Here is a 25,335-nt window from a genome sequence, read left to right on the forward strand (position 1 = left end):
TCATTTTCACACTCGCCTTGCGCTGTTGTTGATTGCTTGTTTACTCAAGCAAAAACTCCCTTCACAATGTTAACATATCATATAAATGAAACTCTGACAAGATCTTCCACCCACATATTACAACATATCAAATTGCCAAAAGAGGAATATTTTTCAGAATATCAGTTACCATATGAAGGAATGGGAGACAGCATATCAGTATAGAAAACCATTTTTATTTCTCATAAGGCTGTCCTGTAATGTACTTATATCTACTGGGGGATAACTGTATGTTTCTCCATTGTGACTAATACTTTCTCACTGTCTTTTTGAATAAATCATCTCTCTCTGGTGTGTGAGAAGGAGATCTACACGACAGACGCAGTCAAGCAGCTGCCCATGACCACTTTCCACAACAGAAATGGACACTAACTGTCCGATTATGGTCCTAGTTTGTCCCACTGTTGCTCTATCTCCCTGCTGCCCTAAGCTCAGAGGTTGTTGTTAGTGCCGCTTTCTTTTGTGAGGCAGTTCTATACAGTGTTTTCCTCATCTTTACAAAAACTACAAGCGTTTTCTGGCTTAACCAAGGACATTGCTGAATGACAAAAGTGAACAATACTTATTTTAATGACTCTGTTGTGGCTTTTTCCAAAGCAAGCATACTGCAAAGCAGTCCTATACACACTGTACTTAGACACCAGCCTCTGACTAAGTATGAACTGTACTTATATTCAGTGGCTGATCAATATTCCACCATGGGGCTCGAGCTCCTAATAGAGTCTTAAATATATTTTGCAGCTTCTTGGATCTGTCACCTTATATGTGATGTATTTATATATGTATATATACACAAATTATTTTACATACAAAGAAAAGGAGTGCTCATGAATTTACATCGGGCATGCCCACGAATAAAAGTCAAAATGTCCATTGTGAAGGATGAAGGCGAGGCCACGAGGATCCCAAAGCCTCACAAAGATTCTTCATTAACTCATCATAGGCTGCTAGTGGTGTCCGTCACTGATAATCCAGTGTTTTTCAACCAAACCTCTACAGCGTTGTCACAGCCACGCTGTCCTGCTGGGGGTAGCGAGTCAAAAACAAATGTCTTCCACACAGAAATAAAAGGATATCAAGGTAATTTCCCTCCTTTTGCCCTCAGTTCTCTTGATCCCATGTTTAGGTCCATGTAAGCTCCTAAACTGGTTTACCTTCAGGCAGGGCAAATGTCTTCACATAATGTTTTAACAACCTCTAAATAACCCCTGCTAAGTTTTTTTTCAGTTTTCGAGAGGGAGACAGAGTGAGGGAAACGGAGGGAGAGTAGGTCGGAAACTGGCCACAGCTGTGTGGAAGAGGAGAGTCACCAACATGGGGCTCATTGATCAAACAGGGGATTAGTCTGGTTTCAAATCCTTGGCACCACGCGAGCAAAGCTGTTTTATCTGGGTGGATATCCTTTCTGTGGTCCCAGGTAATCCAGTCAGTAGCCGTGGATGTAATAGTTTTAGTCCGTTCGGTGGGAAGAGAAAGGGTAGATGAAGGGAAGAGCCTGGCACGCGGCCCTGCAATGGGAGCTCTCTGTTAGGTCCTGGGATGAATCTGCAACACAGAGGAGGAAGAGGAAGGGAGAGAAAACACACATACACTTAGATAGAACAAAGGCATACAAGTGTGCGAGGATTAGACCCAGAGGAATTGCTCCGTTCGCGTGTTTCAAAAACAAGGGGGAGTCTTTTGAACTGTGGAGGCTTTGTACAGCCCCGTCTCACCTCCCGGTTCCCGCTGCTACTAAAAACAGACAGCTTATACGAGTGGAAACAGCACCGAAAATGGAGGTGTGTTTGGCATTTATAGGTATATTGGGAAATATCTGGAAAGCTCTTTGTACAAAAAATCCCTGGTGTGTTTCCATGCTGTGTATATCTGATTCACAAATTGATATTTTTGACTTTATCTCAGACCATTTTGGCCACATCCCCAACATCCCTAGCTTGCCCAACCCACACCCACAACCACTCTTGTGTGCACCTTCGTACCAAGCCAGCCAATGACAACTGAGGATTTTCCTCCAACCCGATAAAATTACTTTGGCTTTGCTAAATGGGATCAGGGCTCCTGCTGTGGAGTCTGAGCTGTCTCTCTGTGACTCTGGTTCAGGGACTCTTATTCAGCCTCAGTTGCAGACCAGGACACATTTCAAAGGTACATTGTGCAACCTTGAGACTGCTATTGAACGTCCCTCTTTTCAGCATCCTGCTCAACCTGGAGCTCGATAAAAACTGTGTGCATGATGTCTACAACAGTTGAGTTCCTTGCCCTCTTATGATCGTCTATGCAGCAAAAGCATGTAATTGTTTTCCGGAATATTTCTTTTCCTCACTTTCATCACATTTTCCACTTATTTACCTGCTTTAAGATTGAGCAGTTGGATTGGAAACCTAAGTTCCCAGCACACTGTGGGGCCAATTAGAAATCCCATAATCCTGTTCAACTAAGAAATACAGCCATGACATTTCCAGCAGGCTTGGCAGGTGGTAGCCAGGTGTGCGGATTTGACTGCGTAGGATGATGCTTGGGACTGTGTGAGCTGTAGCACATAGAGAATCTCAGAGCGCCAATATGTTGGACATGCTGGCGAGAGTGCCAAATGAGTTTACTGACCACGCTCTGTGGGTAGAGTTTCACGCGCACCTGTATTCACCCACTGTATTGTGTGTTACTGGGAGATTATGCTTCAAAGAACAATCAGAGAGGCAGGAGACTCTCATGCATTATAATTCGGGTTTAATTTAGCATCAGCAATGAGCGTGTATGAAAACATAATGCAGTGCAGTTATAATGTTGTGAGACTGAGTTTGATTTGGCAGATTTATTTGATACACTACAAAAAGTTTTACTTTTGGCAAATTATGTAGATCATTAACTCTTTTTTTTCTGCCAATGGGGTGCACTTGTTTCACCAGTTTTAAACTTAAATCAACATACGTAAAGATTTTTCTGAAATCATTTGTGGCTCTGCCTTTTCTCCTTCAAAGGGCACTTTGCTGATTTTCAACCAGCTTTGTATCATAACAATGTGGACAGTGTGTGTAAATGAACTACAGTAAAGCGTCCCTCTGCAGCGTCCAGATATCCCTGCTCATCTCTTAGCTCAAATTGTCGCCATTGCTGGCTCTAGGGTTTCTTGAACTTCAAATTGTGCTTCTTTATTTTTGCCTGCCACCACGTACACACACAATATAGAAGCAACTCAAGAAACATAAACATAAACTAAGATTCTGTTACTGCATTGCCAATTTCTCACCGAAAATGTTTTCATTAACATATTTTAGTGCACTGTTTGGCAGTAAGATGAGAGTTTGTAAACAGGAAGTGGGCACCATATTGTTGCCTGTTGCCTGGTGCTGATCAACCAAGCCAAGATTCTGTTACTGTGTTGCCTATTTCTTGACTCAAGTGTTTTCAGAAACAAATTTTAGCTCACTGTTTAACTGTAATTCAAGATCGTTTGTTACCAGCCGGCTGCTATATTGTTCTTGGGGAAGCCTCTTGCATTCCACCATCCACCAGTGGGAGCATTTACTGGTCTGGTGTAGTGCAGTGTATTCTAGTTGTTGTAGGTTTTTTACCTCTTGAGCAAAAGCAAATATTGCAGCCCTGTTCCTCTGTTTTCTCTGGTCATGTAGCACCAATTTAAAAAGTAATGTGAAAAAAAAAATGCTTTCTCTTTGACATGATTCTGACATGTTTATATATATATATTACTGGAGGTGATCCTTTGTAAGCCCTATGAAGTTTTCCTGCTTTTTAATATTTAGCTTTAAATGTATCCCTACTGTCAAATCCTTTTGTGAGTTATTATGAGTTATACATACATACATACATACATACATACATACATACAGTGGTGGAAAAAAGTTTTTGGACACCCCATGCATTTGTGAAATATTGCATTAAGAATCACTCTTAGGTCTTCAAGTGCAATTTCTTTTAGTACAGTCACAGCTAAAATACTAAATAAATCCTAAAAAAAAGCCATTAAAAACTTAAAATTGATTGGTTCCATAAAAATACATAAGAAATTTTGAGTATTGGGTCATTTTGGTACCAGTGATGAAGGTCGTTCTTTTTATTGAAAGACATAATTTTTGTTGCCAAGCTTCATGTCTACATAAAGCCAGCACATTTGAAAGTTCTTCAGACACAAAAATGGCTAAAACAAGGAACCTAACGCAGGAAACACGCCTGAAGATAAAGATTCTCAGCCAGGAAGGGTACAGCTGCCGCCAGATAGCCAGGAAGTACAGATGCAGTCCTTCAGCAGTTGGATACACTCTGTGGAAATACAGACAAACCAACAGCTTGGAAGACAAACCAAGATCTGGGCGTCCAAGGGTTTCTTCAGCAAGAAATGACTGCATCCTGATCTGCATGTGCAGGCAAAACCGCCTAATGACATCACAGGAGCTTCAGCAGCAGTGGTCAAACCAAACTGGTGTCCAGTGTTCCACCCGCACTGTACGTGGCCGACTTTTAGATCATGCCTTAAGGTCCTACAAGGCTATCAAGAAGCCCCTGATCAATGAGAGACAGAGGTTACCCGGCGTCGTTGGGCCCAGGCACACAAGAACTGGACAGCCAGGAATTGGAAGAAGATTTTGTGGTCAGATGAGTCCAGTTTCCAGCTTTATCTTCCTCCTACTAATGTGAGGGTACGCAGAAGGCCAGGCGAAGCATTATCTCCAGCATGTACAGTACCTACTGTCAAGCATGGTGGAGACAGTATCATGGTTTGGGGATGCATGAGTGCTGCTGGTGTTGGTCATCTCACTGTCTCTGATGGCACACTGAACTCTGCCAAGTACTGTACCATTCTCGAAACCCACATGCTCCCTTCTGCGCGTGCACTGTTCCGTCGAGGTAAAAACTGGATGTTTCAACAAGATAATGCCCCTTGCCACACATCCAAGGCCAGTAGAGCTTGGCTGCAGGAGCACAGTATCCAGGTCTTAGAGTGGCCAGCTCAATCCCCGGACATGAGCCCCATTGAAAATCTGTGGTGGATTATCAAAAGGTCTGTTTCAAAGCATAAACCAAAGAATTTAGAAGAATTAAAAGCAGTAATTCAAGAAGAATGGGACAAGATTACCCCTCAACAGTGTGAAAGGCTCGTGGGGAACATGCCAGCCAGGATTAGAGCTCTACTACGTGCCAGTGGCAGGACTACTAAATATTATTTTGATGATGTGATGGTTTATTTATTTTTTGTTCAGTTTTGAACACATTCTCTGTTATTTGTTGACTTTGACACCGACAATGTTGAGAACTGACATATTGAAACTGTCAGGAATTTAGTTTTGTTAGTTTTTCTTGTAAACAATAAACAAAAAAATATAATTTGTATTTGTTTGTATCTGTCTAATGCAGCCACACCTTTTGAAACACAAAAAAGATTTTTCCACAAATATTTCATGATAATATTTGAGATTGTGTAAAATTTTAAGGGTGTCCGAAAACTTTTTTCCACCACTGTACATACATACATATATATTCAATATTCTACAACAATTCTTATTTTATTTCACTGTTGTTTCCTTTTTATTTATTTGGCATTGAACCATTTTTCTTGTTACAAGCATGTTAATTATTTATAGTATGTGTTGTTGTTGTTTTTTTGGTCTAGTAGGGCTAGATCGATATATCATGTGACATGTATGACATGACTTCTTAAATTGCAAACCTGTTTCAAGTGCATTTTACACACTGATGAAGACTCTAGTTGAAACCCGGTGCTTTATCAATGTATTGATAAAGGATTTTTAACTACAGTCGGAGTGCCTTGGATCCATTTTAGGACTGCCTGCCTGTACTTTGGAGTTTTACAGTTAGTGACCTGGCCAGTCGTTTTTTTTTTTTTTTTTTTTACCAATTTATAAAAATATTTGTGTCTTTCTACTGCATAAGCAGCCCAATTTTAGGAAGGGACCATCTTTCCAGGAGTAAAATACTTCTTTAATCGAGGTGTGTCTTCAGTCATGTTAGTTTGTTAGCAGGACTGTTAGTATCTTAAAAACCTGCTAAAAGATTTCAAAGACATTTGAGGCCTTTGTGGAGAAGTTAAGTCTGGTGATATGTCAAGGACCAGAACACAGAACAGAAGTGAGTCCAGGTGCAGATTCAGCAATGTTGTCACATGAACGTCTGCACTTATTTGAATTAACAAATGAGATAATTGCCCATTTTTGTTTCTTTCTTTCTCATATCTTTTACACCAGTATTATGGACAGTAAACAATGACATATCTAAGATGTCAGAATGAAGTGGTCTATGAAGAGCCATACAAACAATAGGAACACAAATCAAACGAATTCTGTTAACTCCTCCAAGTTTGATGTAATCGAGAATCTACTCCGCCATTTCTTTTTTAGGGGGGGATAGCGCGCTTCTGCTTAAACAACTTGCTTTGTCAGTGGGAATTTGGTGCTGCAGGTAGTGGGGCTCCAGACAGCTATCCTACACTAAGTGTGTTAAATATCAGATGCCAGAAATCTATTAAATTTGGACAGGACCAGACTATGCGAGTGTGGTTAGTGGGCAACTACTTGCATATTATTTCTATTTTCGATGTAGATTAATAATTTCTAAACATTTCCTGTTACTAAAATAGATCTATCTGGTTTGATGATACGGATTCTAGAAAGTTCCAGAAACAATAGAAGCATCACTAGAAACAAGTGGAACCCCACTGGCAGCTTTCTATTCAAAGAATTTTTTTTTTTTGAAGATAGAATGACTTGTTAAGACAGATGTCAAAATGAGCTGTCTCTCAGCCTGATGTTAAGGAAACCCTTAGCAGCACTGACGCACTCCCTTGCTGACTACATCATGCCTATTTAGTTAGGCTAGTTGTACGGCAGCTGTTCCCCGGTGTGCTCTAAATAGCTTCACAGTCTCCGATTTAACATGTTGATTTCACCTCCAGGTCTTTTGACAGTGTCTCTCTCTGTACGGATTGGGTCCCTTTTTCCCTTTGATCCTTAAACACAGTAATCCTCCAGGCTCATCTGTCCGGCATTTGCATCTGTATCATCTACTGTACAACGACATATCAGAATGTTATAGCAGAGAATGACCTCTGTCAGAACAAGAGCAGTAACAGGTTACACATTACGGCTCACTCTCCATCTCAGAAACAATCCACCAGAGGTTTGTTAGTGGGAGAAGAGGGGTTGTATGCAAATGCTGTCATTTCAACCCATGTGCGTGTGTGTGAGTGCATGCGCGTGTGTGTGTATGACTGAAAGTGTCCTCTGTTCTTTTTTGTCCTCTGTCTCTTCAAATGAACAGTGCAGCAGGTAGCAGTGGATTGCTCAAGGATTTCCTGCCTATCCCATCCTTGCTGGCAACTAAGCCGTCTGCATTCTAATTTTCTGGCTGCATTAAATTGCAATTTACTCAGTCTTCAGTTAGTAAAAGGAGCCAAGGACAATTGCCTTAGCAAAAGAATTTAGTGCAAACACAGCCTACCCTTTCCCCCCTTTCTTGTTTAGTGCTGAACAAATCAATCATGCCAGCTGAGAAACCTCTTCAAACAGCACTAAACAGCACCTTCTAAAAACAGAAGACTCCAGACAACAAAATACATTAAGATCCATTTAATGTGACATTGACAATGGAAAAAGAAAATGGGTATAAATTAATCAGTAGCACTCCTCCTCCCCCTAAAACTGTATAAAATGTCAACCTGGCCATTCTTAGCAGCGTGTTCTGCATCTGTCGGCTCATAATTTCATACGTTTTTAAAAAGCATTTTATTACTCATCTCAAACGAGACACTGTTTACCATTTGTGTATGGTTTTATGTTTATCATTGTTATGACATTATACAGGATTGAAGGAGGAGGAGAGGTGTTGTCAAGCACAGAGATGGAACAGATGATTTGTCGGTGGAGTTGAACTGTCTGTGGCATGGCCGCTCGGAGTTCATTTTTGATCAACTGCAGCGTGCGGTCTCCCGATTTGACAAATTATAGATGGTGATGCGTCTGCTGGCAGGTCACTTTTGCTCTGAAACTGTCTCGCAGATGGGCTACATCCTGTCACAGTGTGTTATTTTGTTTGAAAAAGTGCCCCTCTGCTCCTTTTAATAAGGGACATGTGGATCTCTGAACAGCAAGTAAATCATGTCAAACGAGTTGAATGGAACACACACTGCAAAGTGTGAATGATGGTGGTGAGTTCAATGCTTAGCACTTACTGATTTGAACAATTACAGACTCCATAGCAGAAATGCTGTGGCCTTATGCAGTTTAAAAATACAACTGTACATGAGTTGCACTGTGAAACAACTAAAAAAAAAAAAAAAAAAAGCCATTAAAATTCATTGAATGCCTGATGAGGATTGTATTACGTATGTATGACATTCCTGCCTTGATGACAAATTCATATTCAATCTAGCACACTAACAGTAAGGTTATCAAATGAACATAATTCTTCTCGCTATCATGAAAAGCAGGGGAGAAGAACGAATAGGAGAGGCGATGTTTTCATTACAGCCCCGCTCGTTCTGCCTGTCTCTCTTAAGGTGTATAATTGTTCGGAGGGAGCAGAAATGGATTGATCTATTCAGTGAGCAGAGCGGGTAATGCAGATCTATGGTGGGCGAGTGTTTTTGGAAGATGCTCCCCAGTCTCGCTCTCACTGTGACTTCCACAAACAAAAGGGCCTGCCTTGTCTGCTGCTACAGAACAGGCAATGAAGGGCTCCCTCTCTGAAAGACATAAAGAAAGAAAAAGAAGAAACATGGGTGTCAGGCACTGGCTTTGTTTTGGCTTCTTACTTTTCATGCCCCTTTTTTATGAAAGATGGCAATGGAGTCTTTTTAACCGTGAACATGTGTGTGCGTGTGTGTGCGCCTGCCTTATTGTGCTTCACTGACACTTTTCAGAGCAAAATGAAAAACCTGCAGGTGAAATAAAAACAGCTGAGAATTAAAAGAACCCAAAAAAACAAACAAAAACAATGCTGTGTTGTGAGCTTGCTGGCTTGTGACAGCACAAATACAAATGAGGCAATTTGGCCTGAGAGGCAGGTGAATGAGGAATGTTGATTAAAAAAGAGAGCAGAGTGCAGGATAAAAAGGCCTTTCATGTAGCCTGTGGGCTATGCTGTGTGCCGATAGCTGCTTCAACAAGACCTCAGAGGGGGGATCAGGATATCAAGTGGCCCCTGATAAGAAGCCACACAACGAAAAAGGGAAGAGACCTGCCCGGGGGTCTCGTGCACAAACGTGTGAGCACGCGCACACGAAACACACACACACACACACAGACATATCAAACACATCAAACACGTGTGTTCATACACGAGCACACACACAGAGGAGCAAGTAGCATGTCACAGATTAGCGACTAATGGGATTGGCAGACCTGCGTGAGGCACTGTAATCAAGCCCACACAGTGGCCGATAGCAAAAACAGGACATGGAACAAAGGAGGCAATGAAAGGAAGTGCAACTGATCCTGCCATTACACTGTTCACAGACAACAGGGTTCTGCTAAGGGGTGGACCTGGCGCTGTGTGTGTGTGTGTGTGTTTCTACAGTACTCCATGAGTGCTGCAGCACATGCACGTTTACCCATCTAGGTATCGTTTACATGAAAATTCGTACTTTTTATTTATGCGTGCGCTGCCTGTGCGGAGTGATAAATATTTACAGTGGGTGGTGGTGCGTTCAGTATTTGTGTCACGCCTGCCTAATCATGCACAGCATGTAAACACACACTTGATTATTTCGCACATGAGTATTTGGGTTAATGAGAAGTCATTGAACATGAGTTGGTCCCACTTCTACCGCCCGACACTCAAGTGCAGTATAGTGATGTGTGTGAGAGAGAGACGGGAAAACAAAAACAAAGAACAGCTTGAGAAAAAGACTAACCTTTACAGAAGCAAGAATGCAGCTCAATTTCTGTTGACCCATCCTCTGCATTTTGCTTCCGGAAGCTAAAAAGGGGAGTATGGCTGGGTGTTCTGCAAAGAGAGGGTCAAGAAAAAAGGACACGTGTGTATTGGGTAGAAAAGCAGCTTCCGGCCTGACCTTTTGGCCCTCTTCTTTTCAGGTTTTAATAAAATTAGACGAAAGCCATTTTACTCATAGATATGCATTAATGCTCCTCCTCCACTTGTGTGCAGAAATGTACAATCTTGATTAATGTATCTTAAAAATATATATAATCTGTTATATAAAGAAAATCACGTTTTCAAGTTTACTTATTTCAAATTGTGCAAAGGACTGAATTGAGAATTAGAGATGCATTCTTTAGAGTGAACCAAGTACCACACCTTACCTTGACAGGATGGCAAGACCACATTCGATCAACTTCTTTCTGAAAATTTTGGGCCTGTGGTGTCTGTGAAGGGGTCCAGTGAAAGCTTTATGTCTATCTACTGACATATAAATCTGCAGAACAACCTTGGGAAGCCCCGTGTGGTCTAACCTTCACTGGCTGCTCCCTCATTCCCTACCAGCACATTAGTCTCTGCTTCTATTCAAAGTCATTGTCACCAAGCTCTAAGAGAAGACAGGAGGTTTGCTGATCACGAGCAGGTGTAGGGGGGTGAGTCAATTAAATGAATACAAATCGGGTGATCAACCTGTCACACAGTGCTGGACTGCTGGCTTCGAGGACTTAACTCCCCTTCATTATTTTTGCATGCCGCATTCGGAGTCAGTTTACAGAGCCAAAAGACAGTGGAGAAGCAGAGTGGCAGTTAACTTTATCTCTGAGAGGAGTGTGGCCTGAGGCAGAGCTCACCTGTTTGTTTACTGCCTGCTTTATGTTTGTTCTTTACTACTATGGGCCCTTAGATAGGTTGCTTACACCTAACAGAGTCCACCTTGTTATATTGAGGGCACAGATGTGCTTTTTAAGTATTCTCTATACAGTGTGACACATCCTTTTAACCCGCAGCTTTGACACTGCGCTCGTTTGATTGTTACATGGCAGAAGATTAATTAAAAATTAAGCAGGCATTTGGCAGGGAAGCTTTGTTAAAGCATTTAATCAAAGTATTCAAACACAGCGGCCTGTTATTTCCAGTAATTTAAAGTCCAAGAAGAGAGGCTGAACTGTAAAGTGAAACCTGTCTGACATTTGGACACATACTCTATGAAAATGTGTGCCTCTGTGAACACGCTGATATTTTTGTGTGTGCCAGGGTTAGGGCTGCACAGTTAATCAAATTATTATCTAAATCGCAATATGACCATGTGCAATATCCAAATCGCAGGAGCTGAAATTTTAAAGGTAAAATGTGTTACAATATACAAATTAAGCATTGTGGTGCTAGAGAGATGCCCTGGCCTACAAATCATACTTGTTTGGTACAGTCTCCAGCAAATAATGACATCATCATCATTTTTATATTATTTATGTTTAACATTTTCAGTGAAAATGAAACGCAAAATCTACCATTCCCACTAAAATCATAACTCATATTGCAATTGCAATATCTGTCAGAATAATTTCAATATGATTGTTTTTTTTTTTTTGGACACTGTGTAGCCATAGTCTGGTTTAAATGTGTATATACAGCACAGAGCATATACAGAGCAGGCGAATGCATGTATTGCACATGTGCGTATGCATCTGTGCATTGCGAGTGTAGGTCTGTGCATGCAGGCTGAAGTGTGTGTGTGTCTGTGTGTGTGTGTGTGTGTGTGAGGTCTCACTCTTGTAGTCTTGATTTTGTTCCCAGAGGAGCACATCCATCCAGAGTTGTCAGGCAGAGTCTTACACTCCTCTCCCTCCAGACACGGTTCCATCTCACACCACCATTTCCCAATTACAATGGACGCTGGGGAAGGTGAGCACAGACATGTAACAAGGCAGGTTAGTTTATCACACAGACACCTGTGTACACACTCTGTCAGTATCACAATAAGAATGAGCTTCATTGGACAAGTATGTGTGTATATATAGGTGTACAGAAATATTTATATTACGCTCTGTATTTAAACTACCAAAATATAATGTACTTGGTGTTATAGTGTTATTTTATGTATGTATGTACGTATGTATGTATGCACATACAGATGCCAATATAAATACTGATAATACTAACCAAAAAAAAAAAGAGACAAATTAAGTTGTAAATTTCATCGGAAAAAAAAGAAGAATTGTTTTTAAAACTGAACCTTAGATATATAATATAATTTAAATCCTTTTCTATCACAGTTACTTCACATAGAGGAGAAAATACACACTTACAAGTACAAGTATACATATATATATCTATTTACGGAGAGTGGGTAAAAGAAGGTTAACCTATCAAAATGAGTTTTGAGCAGCAGCTGCTTCAACAGATCTAATGCAATGAGGAAGGCTGGTCAAGTTTTGTAGCTTCAGCCACAAAAGAACTGTCACCTCTGGATTTAAGGATAAACTGTGCAGGATTTTCCCTAAAAAAAATGTATAGACTCTCTCTCTCTCTCTCTCTCTCTCTCTCTCTCTATATATATATAGTATAGTATAGTATAGTATATATGTACATATATATATATATATATATATATATATATATATATATATATATATGTACAACCCGTATATATATATATATATATATATATATATATATATATATATATATATATCTATATATATCTATATATATATATATATATATATATATATATATATATATATATATATGTATTTTTATATATGAAATATACATATACTATAGCAGAATTAACCCTTCTCAGTTATCACTTATGACCTACTAGAAGTGTGTGGTGGGGTATTTTTCTGCAGAGACTCTGTCCTCTGCCTGTATTTTCTTAGATTCGGTGTTTGGGACGTTTATGGGCGTGTACCCCCCACAGCGCTCAGGTGAGGTCGGGGCTTTATAAATAAGGTAGCGACCAGGTACCAGACAGTAAGCAGCAGGCATCCAATAGACACAGCGCCAAAAACACTCTAAATATAGCAAGCAAAACGCCAAATGAGAGTAAATCTGGGATTTTACTTTCACTCTGACAAGTGTTTTCACAAACGGTAACCAATAATCTTGCACAGCATACCTTTAAAAAGACGATCAGAATCAGTAGCTGACAGTTTAAATAAGGGCTCAACAACTAGACTATATATACAAGGGCCAGGCCATGCAAGGCCTTTAAGTCACTAGAAAAAAATTAAAATCAATTCTGTATTTTACTAGAAGCCAATGAAGGGCGACAAGAATTGGGGTCATGTGGGACCAACGACTGGTTTCTGTTAAGAGCCTCGCCGCTGCGTCTGCAATAACATATAATGAGCCGTGAAAGTAAAATAAACAATAAAAAAGCACAATTAAAAACATAAAGAGTAACCAGAGTTTAAAATGTAGGCGGAATCATCAAAAAAAAAGTCGAACACATGCCCAAATCTCCCACGCAAGCATATTTTATGTACATATTCTACACAGGCACACTTGCATATGCGCACACATACACCAGCACCCACACACTAGATTACAAGCTACTCCAGAGGAACACCCAGCCGAGTCTCTAAATGGATGTTTTTCTTCCTTCTTCGGCCTCAGAGCAATTGTATCGTTGCTGCATGGGTACTTTTTGCTGTCGACAATAATGTCTTATACCAACAGAAATTAATCATTATTTTGTTTTGATATAGCTACATTGCATGTAGGGGAGCAATCTCATTTTTAATCAAAACTAATTGCCTCTCATTAACATCGACTGAATTCTTCCTCCAGCTATCTGACAAAAACAAATATGTTCTCATCTTCTCGTCAAGATCTCCCTCCCTCCTCTCCTCTTTCTCCACACGTCTCTGGGTGTACAGTGTGTGTGTGTGTGCATGTGTGTGTGTGCTTCTGGAAAAAACGAATCTGAAATGTGTTACAGGTGTTGGATGATAGCACAAAACACCTTTCATGATATGTGAGACGTCCCTAAAGAAATCTTTTAAATATGTTTTCCTAATTAACTTACCATCGTCCATATGTTCAATTAATCACATGAGGAAATGCTTGATGCGTTTGTAATGAACAACTGTATTACGTGCTGGAGTATATACAGCAAGCAAGCTAAAAAGCACTGTTGCACAAATGCATTTCATGTAGTTCTCTGGTGTTTCATTCTTTTTGTTAAAACCAGACGTCTTGCATGGTGAAGCTCTCTTTGAATTAAATTATGGCACACAAATCTAAACCATTTCTGAAAGTTCTGTTTCATTTATTAAAGATGATGTTTGAAGAACTTTTTTGTCTCTCGCACTCCCTCTGAGGTTTCTGACAGCAAAAGTTCAAAGCAGTTTTTCAGGTGAGAAGTCATATTTTCCCCAAACAGATTTTTTTTTCTGCATATAATATGTTTTCTTCATCCTTTCATCATGTTAACATAAAGAGGATATGAAGGTCAAATGACTGAATGCGATGAGTTTAGCCAGTATCATTTCATTTTCCAAACCCATTTTTTTTGAACCACTGGAAAAATATCTTCTCCCCTCCAGCCTGTGTTGCCAAGGTTACAGGCCAACCACCAATCAATTGTGAGTATGAGCAACATGCCGTTTCCAACTGATGAAAGAAGACGGTTAAAGTGCAGTCCCTCACAGCACAGAACGTGCTGCAGTCCTGTGTGAACAGACAGACAGACAGATACACACACACACACACACACACACACACATGCGAATATACCAGGGTGGACACAGAGCAACAACCCACTGCTGCTTAGTGAACTTGCTGCATTTCCTGACTTCCTCCTTCATTTTCCCCTCCATGAGCCCCGAGGATACTCACTGCCAGAATAAGAGCATCCACTAACAGGCTGTGAACCCGCCCTTTAGCTCCCCCCATGGCTGTTTACCTTATCCACTAATTACCACATGTTGGTCCATCATCCACTGTGCTCCCTCTCTCTCTCTCTCTCTCTCTCTCTCTCTTGCCTTCTCTCCCTCTGCCTTCATCCATGGGCTAAATATGCGTTTCACATCATTAATCATGTTTACATTCAGTTGTGGTTTAGGTGCAACACCACAACTACGGGTTGCCACTTAACAGGACTTAGCAGTCTCCTTGTTAAGTGGCAAATTATGACTAGGCTTGAGGAGATGCGTTTAATCAGTTCCACCGCGTGATGATGATGTGCCGCGACACCACCACTCTGTTTAGCCCTGTCTCCTGGGTACACAGCGAGGAGGGGGTATGGAAAAGTTGTTTTTCATTATGCCACCAACTGAGGAGGATTTATATTTAACAATATGAATGAATCTGCTTGAAATTTAAAAATGGTAAAGTAATACCTGCAAAGCAAAAATCAGTTCCTTAAAATGGAAGCAGAGAGAAAGCAGGAAAAGAGTGAGAGAGAGAGGGAGAGGGAAGGAGGAAAAACAACGCAGGAGCTGCTTCACATGAGGTGCTGAGAGATGAGAGGCGCTTTGCATGAAAGATGAATGATATTTACTGTATTTCACAGAACTGAAATCACCTCAGCCTCTGTGCCCTGAAATGTGTGCATATGAAGCCTCAGTGATTTATACAAGGGGAGTCCTGAATTACTTTGCATTACACAGTTTTTCACAGTTACTGTGTTCACTATTTATTTCTATGTTTGCCAATATTACATTCCTGTACAGTGTTTTTCTTTAATAAGAAAGGAGCCATTCCACAACCTGGATTATTGATTTTTATCTCTACAAGGCATGGAGAGGTTCATGTGTTTGGTAGTGTGTGTTTGTGTGTGTGCGCATTTGTCTGCCTGGAGCTAATTGCACAAACTACTGGACCAGTCAGCCTAATATTTATTGTGCACTGACCTCTCATGGTTGCGGAGATTCACAACTGTTGAAAAAACAGTTTTAATGACTGTTTAATGCCATCATTGACTGCTGACTCCTCACTCCTCTTAACCTGCCAGTTGGGTTCGTGATTCTTCCGGAAATCAGCTCAGCTTTTTTGTTGCAGGCCACATTTTGGCCTTCATTGTGGCTGAAAAACTGTCATCTATAGAAAAGTTTGATCTCATTTTGAGCCACAGCATCTGCAGATTAATTCCATACCTGACATGTCATGACCCACTTTTATCTTGATGACATCTTGTCTCTCGCTAGACGTGCATTGACACTCCTGGACGCACTGCCTTGTGGCACTTTACGCCACTCTCCTATTTCTAGCCTTGCCACCACTGGAATTAAATGCATTTTTCCCCCACTGGGTCTCTGCTTGTACATACTGACTCCTGTAGCAGCTCTTTTTCTCTGCTCCTATGGCAGCTCAGCTCCTCTCCTCACCACTGATGTATCCACCTTATTTTCAAACATGGAAGTAAATAGTGATCAACTACCGTTTTTTTTGATAACCGTGCCCACGGTTCCGTTATAACGGAAATTTATTCCCTCTAAACGTGAATAAATCGCATGTCAATCAAAAACTATGAACCAAAAAAGCACAATCTATCCCGAGTGAGACAAACTGCTTGATCCCCGTCTCCAGTGTACCAGCCGAGAACCTGCAGAACCGAATCAGTGAAAAAACACACCGGGGTACACAGCCTCTCGCACCCTCGACACACAGACACACAGACGGTGCTTCTGCATGCCAGCCAAACGTGTGCGCAACTGTGAGAAATAAATATGTGACGTGTACGCTGTTTTTCTATCTTTTTACTAAACGTGCACACAGAAATAGTAACATTTGTTTGTGTTTATATACTTTACAAACATCAGATTAGTCTAAACGGTGATATAGTGATGTGAAAAATGTGATATATATATACATATTATATATATATATATATATATATATATATATATATATATATATATATAGCTAAACTCAACAAGGTAAACAACAAGGCGATTCCCATTTAAACAGTGGTCAAGAGTGCTGGACTGGAAGTGTCACACAAAAAAAACGGAAGCTGGCTGCGTTCTGTTTTGCCTCCGTGTTTCTGTGAAAAATAAGGTGGATATGATGGTGTGTTTTCAGCTTAAGGGAAGCTAGGAGGGACAATTCCACCAGGCGCAGCTCTACACGGTCCGGCTGGGACCTGGTTTTGTTCCATCTGCTGCACAGCCTCATATTGTACCACATCAGAAGCTTGTGGTGTTTTGCCTGCCCAATTTTGTAGACTTTGAGATTTTGTTGATATGGTTATTTTTTTCCTTGATATTTGTGCTTCTAGGCACATATCTTTATTAGCTCCTGGGACATTTCTAAAATGCACTGCGCTGCTTCTGCTGGAATTACAAGAATTGTCTAGAGTGGCTGCAGTTAACCTCGGTGGGTGCCTGGCGGAGATCTGCACTCTACTGAGTGCACTTTTCTCTTTCAATCAGACGACTAATGTTTAAAATGTTTATTACAGCAGCAGAACAGTTAGAGTATCGAACACAATAGTTATAATTTGGCATCTAGACTCCGGCCTCATTACTCCCCGCAGATATTTTTACATGAATTATTGGGGAGTGATGATTAAATATCTTCGCCCCCTAGCCTGGAGCCTGCAGGTGTATGCTGGGGTGGAGGTGGGGCTGAAATGGCTGATGCAGGGCAGCAGTGGGAGAGCAGGGAATTTTTCTGCATCTTAAATAAACCACTCAATTGGGAGAATGTGTTTTGTGATTAACATATAGGGAGCAAGGTGTGATGCATGTGTATGAATCAGAACAGCTTGAGTCGACTGCATGAACGAGCTTGCGGGCGTCACTGTATTTATTGTTTGTTTTGACTGGTAACATGTTTCTGTGGTTTGTTTTGGCCATTAGAATATGTCAGAGTATTTTCCATGTTGTTAGCAGTATTTTAATGTCGATGATTTTAGCTCAAGATGGCAACGTGTTTGCTCAGTGGTTAGCGCTAATAACAATGTGTTGTTGTATCAAATCATTATGATATGCAGTTTAATGAATTTTTAACTTGGTAATTGAACATAGTATACAAAATGCCACTTCAAATTATGTGTCTAAGCATTGTATTTTTGCATGTCTTAAAGTATGTAGGGGGTGAACTTAAAAATGGTAGCACATAATCATGTGATATCAATAAAGTTGCCTAATGCCAATATTTTAAAAGAATGGACACTGTGTATTTATGAGGCTGTGCTGAAGCACCTGTCATGACTCTTTAGCTTGAAAATCAACTATCCAGCCACAGTAAGTGCTGCCTCCTTATTGACTACATATTATGCCTACAAGATTAAAGACAGATCACCAGAGTCTTGACAAATTGCAAATTATTAGTCATAAAATATGTCACCACCCAGAAATTGTGAACTAAAGCAAGGCTGCAGCATTATTCCCCAGCACAAACCAGATAACGTGACTAATGCACCATCTTTAAAAGAAAAAAAGAAGCATTTTTGCACACCCCTAATTAATGCCTTGACAGCTTCCCATCTTGTAGTAAAAGGAGAGTAAAACTTTAATGAGCAGTGGCTATGAAATATATTTTATAAATATTCATGATAAAAAAAATTTGATTCATGCCTTAAATATCTATTTCAGTCAGCCTGTGTGGAATACAGCAGGTCCATCTCAGAAAACTCGACCAAATACTGTTAATGGCATGTCTGGTTTGATGGCCAGGAGGAAAAAAACAGACGAGTCTAATGTGAACACACACACTTCATGTCCGTGGCTGAGGCCAGGACATCTGGCTTCGACCTTGACCACTGGAGAAGAGCCATCTCTGGGCCGAGATCCATGCATCACTCTCTGGTGACCACTGACCTCCAACAGTCATTTTACTTTAACTACTCCCGCTGCAACCGTCAGCATAGAGGGTACAACCTTTGTTCCAACATCAGCAAACTTTACTCCTCCTCTGTGTCTGCTGCGGAGTGCATAAGGAGGTGGGAGTAAGCGGCTGACAGTTGACCACCGTCCCAACTACCCCTTTTGGGCCAACTATTAATTTTCAGATCCATCTGTTTACAAGCTGAAAGCCTTTCGGTGTGATTTAAAGCACCAACACCAATTAACACGATCCTCACATGCTACCATAAAGTAGCTGCTGTATGCTGTCAAAGATGACAGATGGGCTTGGAATAATCAGCAAACAAGGACTGCAGGAGCGTTTGATTCAAGATGTTAGCCATGTAGCAGGCCGGAGTATTTAGCTTTGATGGACAAACAACCGAGAGTGGGACTTGAATTGATTGAAAAACATGAAGCGATGGACCTTTTACAAGTGCATCTGTCAGATCACTGGTGAGCGTGCACTGTGATGGATTGAACCCGCTGACACGTCCCTGCCAGGTAGCAGAATGTTTGAACACCTTGACGGATGAGGAAGTGAATTGATTTTTGTCTGTGTCAAAATGTGAATACGTGTCTGTGGGCTCAATGAATAGTTAATGTTTTTTAACTTGGAGCGGCCCGCGCAGCACTTGGTGGACTTAAATTAATCATAGCAAAAACGATGGCTTTCCAATGGTGTCAGTTGTAGCGTCTGTTTTTTGGTGACTCACTTAAATCGGTCGCCGTCAGCCAAGATCTGGAGCAGAAAGCAATTAGGCTTTAAATTCTCATGCCATTTTTTTGGGTTAAATTTACAGTTTGGGGTGGAGGATCGATGTTTTCCACATGGTAAACACTTCAGTTCTTTCTTTCTCTTTCTCTTTCTCTCATATTCAGGTCACTTTCTAAAAGAAGGTTCTTTATTTCTTCCCTTTACCTGATTACCTAGTTTATATCAGTGCTCTGCAAGTGTCCTGATTACCCACTTATTAAGCAAACAAACAGCCAATCAATCATTCATTCACTTAATTATACAAGTAAGCAAAAGAGTAACAGTAAACTGTATGATGAAAAAAAAAAAAGAAGCTGAGATTTCCATCTTAATGAGACAGAGGTATGAGTGCAAGCATTGTGCAACAGCAGTAAAGTATTGAAAGGGTCACAGGAGCATGAAGCAAATGTAGCGAGTGTATAATTACAGCAGGACTGAGACGTGGACCCTTGAACCTGAGGTCAGCTTCAGAGAGTCATTATTCTGCGTTAATCTTTGCCCCTCTCCGAAACGAGAGAGCCGTGGTTTGATTAGCTATTCAGAAAACATTGTTCGGCTTTCTAATCACACAGCTTTTCTGAATTTCTGAATTTGTAATGGACACCGGAGCACCCGCTGACTTACCACTGAAGTAAAAATTCCTGTGTTTTCGTTTTATTATTATCTGCAAGTTTTTTTTTTAAAAAAAATCATTATTATTATTATTCAAATAAATTCATAAAAATGCCACAGATTTTCCTTCTGCATGGCCTCAGATTCATTCAGTAAAAACAGTAGTTTACAGACCCATAAAAAAAAAAAAAGTGATGAAGCAAGTGGAGTAATTCTGGATCACAATTGTTACAACTTAAATATGTGATATAGTGGTAAATGCAATTACAGTATACAGTACAATGCACTATAAAATATGTTCAATTTTTGATTCTGTGTGCATTTTGAGCATCAATGAGTGAGTGTAACTTTGTGCCTGTGGAGTTGGTTTTGTGTGTGTGTGAGTAGGTGTGTACCTATTAATGGTTGAACAATGCCTCCTTTTGTTGTGTGGTTATTTCCTTTCCTTTATGTGGGTACAAAAGCGATTTATGAAAATGTATCTCCCACACAGCTGCCTTATGTTTCTTTACTTCTCTCTCAGCTCAACCACAGGCTTTGTTACTCCAGTAGTGAGAGCAGAAAGAAAATATGATATTGCTTAAAAAAACAGAGACAGGGAGAAGGAGAGGAAAACTAAACTAAGATGACCTTTCAGCTCCAGCTGAGGGTCAGATCCTCTCCTTGCAGGTTAAAGGTTGAGAGTCTAATCACATCGTCGATGCTGTGAGAGCTTGGTGGGATGTGACAAAATGGAGGAGAAAACCTGTTTCACAATCATTATCTCCAACTTTTCCAAAGACACAAACATCTTTTTTTTGACCCAGGAGAATTTCATTGTTTGTTAGTCTCTCCTTATGTCTGCCCGTGTGTGTTTGTCAGTAAGAGAATGGAGTTATTGTTTTCTATTGTACAGTATAATGTGCTCCTTCTGTCCATCCCCTCAGGCAGTATCTGCAGCAGGTTTGCCTCCTGCCAACTGCATACAGTAGCAGGGGGGCTGTAGAACAATGAGAGGCGAACTGTTGGAGGGCAGGGATTTTTAAAATAGGAAGACGAGATGTTTTCTTGACTGTTCTTGGGTGTTATCAGTTTGGACCTTGCTCTCCATACAATCATGTATAGCAATGAATAAACCCTTGCAGATCAGATATGTAGCCTATTAAATGTTTTTACATGTGTAACACTGGAAAAACCACATGTATCTGTGAATGCATCACACATGAAATGTCTGAATACCATGTGCCTCCAAATGCATCACATGTAAAAAGTCTGAAACCCACATGTGCCACCTGATCTCCTGTTCATATTCCCAGAGTGTCAAACACTGCTGCTTTGTCATGCCCCTTGGTGTGTGATATCCACGCTTAAGGCACCCTTTAGTGTTTTTGAGATGCACCGGGCTTTCATGTGACATATTTATATCACGTGACCCAACAAATGTATTTAGTGTGTTGCCTAAACCTAACCGCGTTCATTTCACAATATTAACCATGTGTCAAAATGTGTTTCAGCTCTGCGTCACATAAGCCCCGTTTCCAACACAAACAGTACTCTTTCATGTGGGCGGGGTTGTTGTCACTCACTGCTCCATCCAGCACTCACTGTATTGCCTCCTTTATCAGTCTGCACCTCATTTATCATCCACAGAGCGAGGTTGCATGCTGACATTTTCAGAAAAAAACAAAAAACAAACAGGCTGCAGTGAGAGTCTCTCTCGATAGGATATTTAAAAATCGCAGGTATGTGCATTTAGTCCTTCTGAGGCAAGCACAGGGGTTTAGTGTTGCCATAGCCCACAGGAACGATGCTCAGCAATGCTTTTTTTTCTCCGAGTGAGGGTTGAGATAAACCCAGTTCACATAATCTGGTTGAAATTAATATATATTTCTAAATGCCTGAAGATCCACTCATCACTAAAAGTCATCCAAGAGAGTTGATAAAAACGAATGGAATGGTCAAAGTTGTCATATTGAAATTTAAGGTGTGCTGATGGATTCACGTTGTCAGCTTATGCATTGAGTAACATTACAAATAAATGTTCAACCTTAAAAGGTGCCGGCAGTTGGGGTATCCGTGGCTTAGTAGATAGAGCAGGCACCCCTTATACAAAGGCAGTGTCCTCGCTGCAGAGGCTGTGGGTTCAGTTTCAGCTATTCAGTCCTGTCCCCTCCTCCATACTTCACTGTCCTGTCCATTAAAGCCATAAAAGCCCCCAAAAAATAATCCTAAAAAAAAAGATAAGAGTTGCTGGCAGTCGGCTCAGTGAATTAAGTTATTTTTTCTCAGACAACAGCTGCTGCAAGAGGCAGCAAAACATCCTTTATTTTTTAGTTACAGTTTACTAATGTATTAAAACTTGCAATGTATGAACAGTGGTTACATAAGCCACAACTAACTCCTACTATCAACCAATCAACAGACTGCAGACTGTTCATAGCTCAACCTTTTAGTACCAGATCTGTGTGCTAGGTACCCCAACAGGGGGGTGAACAAAAATGGGGATGGTACTGAACGGTTCCATTGGTACCATCCACAACTTTTCACAGTGGAAACAGAAAAAAAGCGTACCTCACTGAACCGTACCATACCGTACTGCTCAGTGGAAACGGGGCTATAGACACAGGAATGGCATCTCTGTGCATTGGTATGAGATGACGAGGGCTGTGACAATATTTAATAGTCTGGTAATGAGAACGGGTCATGTGAAATACTGTACATGTGATAGATCATGTACTTTTCTTGTAATCGAAGGTTTGCCAGTAAAAATGAGCTCTGTGTGATCAACTACATTCCTGCTAATAACAGTTATTAAACAATAATCTTTAAAAGACTCCAGCATGCTTATGATATTCTGATTGCATCTGTTTGACCAGTAATGTATGTGGAAGATCTGTAGCACTTCTTGTCCCTCCCCTCAAGTAGCGTCCATGTGTGTCTCCCCCCCCCCCGAATGTATCTCAAATGTACCATGACAACCTGTCATGCTCGGCTATACGCGCCTGCAGCCAAACAGAAGGGTTCATTCCCCATCAGTGATCAGCAGCGAGCGGGCATCTGCGTGCATCCCTTGTTGAAAGAGTTTACTGCTACAGCAGCTACATGACAACACAAAGTGGTAGCATGTGTGCATATTAGGGCATCTGCATGCATGTGTCGAGCAAATGAGTGCATATGTGTGTGTGTGTGTGTGTGTGTGTGTGTGTGTGTATTTGTCCATACTGTGGCTGAGGGCTTACATGTCTCATACACTGGGATAAAGGCAGTGGTGCAGTGATGAGCGCCTAATCTGAGTGCATGTGATCGGCCCGGCGAGGCTGGAGAGATATGAGCGTTTGACTTGTTAAAAGGGATGTTCTTCACTAAGAGCCTCGTTGGCCCTGACATAACTGGGACATAGTTCTCCTTGTCAAAGCTAATAATCAATTCCCACTACAGGGATAATCTGACAGCAGACCCCCACTGAGCATGACACCTCCCAATGCAAGCTGTCGTCACATTCCCATATTTTAATAACAGCCCAAACAGTTACCAATAGCAACTGGAATAAGCCCACGAGGCCTGCATTCATAAGGTAGTAAACACTCGACAATGGGACTGATCCTCACTGTGTGCTTTGATGTTGGAGTTTGATGCTAATGACCAATAATACAGCACATCGGGGAGACAGCCTGTTCCTATGAATTTGGCCAAAGATAAAGGAGTGTTCATTCCTCCAGGCTCTGTATGTGTGTCCAAACCAAATGACCTCTGAAGATATACTTTTGATTTGTTCTATCAGAGCACTGGCAATTCTTTATAATCTTTTATTTTTTCTTTTGTGGGAACATAACCCGTGTATGGTACAGGGGCGGCAGGTGTCCCCCAGGGGGGTGGCGAGATGAGCTGGGCTGCTGCATCGTTCCTCATCTGGACGGAACATTAATAATGCCGGGACCTGGGGAGAAAGCTCCATCTGGGCCAGGCCGGTGCGCTGCGGAGGGGACAGACCACTGACTCCACAAGTCTATAATCCCTCACATAGTGCACCGGCAGCCTGCAGGGCCCGGTTGACAAACACATGCAACTTTCTAGAGCACCTTTCCTAGATAATCAAAACCCTTGAATGGAGCGCCCCCCTCGCCCCTCCTGTGTCCATTTATTTCCACACTTACAAAAAAAAGATCCTTTAATTAAATGGCGTGTTTGCAAAGCGTGGCACTTCCGACTACAGATGAGCTCTTATGAATAATCACATAATTATTTTGTCTGCCCTTCAGCCCTTATCCCGTGATGGTTTCAGTGTTAAATAAATAACAGACTGATTCACTTTCAAGCAGGTGGAAATTATCCGAGAGAGGAGGTGAAGGCCCCAGCTAAAGGAAATAAAATAATGAAGAGGTCATGTCCTCTTAACTCTTTCATTGTGGCGCAGTGGTGCTCAGTACTCTAGCTTGCTGCTCAGTGACTTGTCGTTTCATTTTTATCATCACTCCCTCGATAAGTGCTTGTTAATCAATACAGAAATACCAAGGACTCTCTCACTGTGGGAGCCTGAGGCATAGAGGCGTGAAGTGTTAAAAATAGCTCCTACATCTCCACCTTCCATGTCATTTAGGTTTTGACGTATATATCTTTGTCAAACTTCTCCTGGCAACTTTTACAATCACATGATTTTCATCTTTAAGTCCCCTTCATTGACAACTATGCAGTAATATTATGTTCTTATGTCCTCTAAAATGTCCAACCTTGACTGTACTGACTTGTATCTGTGTAAAGTTTGTCGTTAAAGAGGACAATATTTGTGCATTTCCCTAAAATCTGAGATTCAAACATACACCTGGCAAGCTAGATTAAGTACGTCACAAATACAAAAGCCAGTCATTGTCTTAGGACCTGATCGCACAGCAAGCGTTTTAGCAGCTGGAGGCACCTTTTGTGAATGTTTTTAATGAGAAAGAGGCTTTTTGCTTGCAGTTTCTGTGCGTTTGGTGCCTGGCATTTTTGCTGGTGCTCTCTGAAATTTTTCAGTTGAAAAAACTTCAACTCAGAGCAGAACAACGCCCCATGTCATCCCATTTTTTCCCCATTGTCCTATCGGATGATTTGAGAGGCGGTGGTGGTCACGAGTATTACAGTTGGTAAACAATGGAGGAGAAACTGGTGGTAGCAGCTGCTGGATACCCAGAGCTATATGGCTCAACAATAGACAGCGAGTTGTCAAACTGCCCCTGAGTTATCCTAAAATATGCCCGGAAA

General features: G+C 41.0%; 1 protein-coding gene across 3 annotated transcripts in view; it reads right to left on the reverse strand.

The window, feature by feature from the left end:
• Nucleotides 1-235: 235 nt before the first annotated feature.
• Nucleotides 236-25,335, reverse strand: part of LOC125896527 (chemokine-like protein TAFA-1) — a 146,169-nt gene continuing 121,069 nt past the window's right edge. Inside the window, exons 4-6 of one of the 3 annotated variants that reach the window (XR_007450285.1) lie at nt 11,720-11,844; nt 9,926-10,017; nt 236-1,584 (exon numbers count right to left, since the gene is read on the reverse strand). Coding sequence is in view for 1 of the 3 variants with exons in the window: in XM_049589142.1 (XP_049445099.1) it covers nt 1,567-1,584; nt 11,720-11,844 (143 nt within the window). In the remaining 2 variants the exon portion in view is untranslated. Of the gene's footprint in view, nt 1,585-7,680; nt 8,756-9,925; nt 10,018-11,719; nt 11,845-25,335 lie in introns of those variants that run through there. The other 2 variants (XR_007450286.1, XM_049589142.1) reach the window with 2 other exon arrangements.

This window comes from Epinephelus fuscoguttatus, linkage group LG1 (assembly GCF_011397635.1).
Source record: "Epinephelus fuscoguttatus linkage group LG1, E.fuscoguttatus.final_Chr_v1".
NCBI classification, from domain to species: domain Eukaryota; kingdom Metazoa; phylum Chordata; class Actinopteri; order Perciformes; family Serranidae; genus Epinephelus; species Epinephelus fuscoguttatus.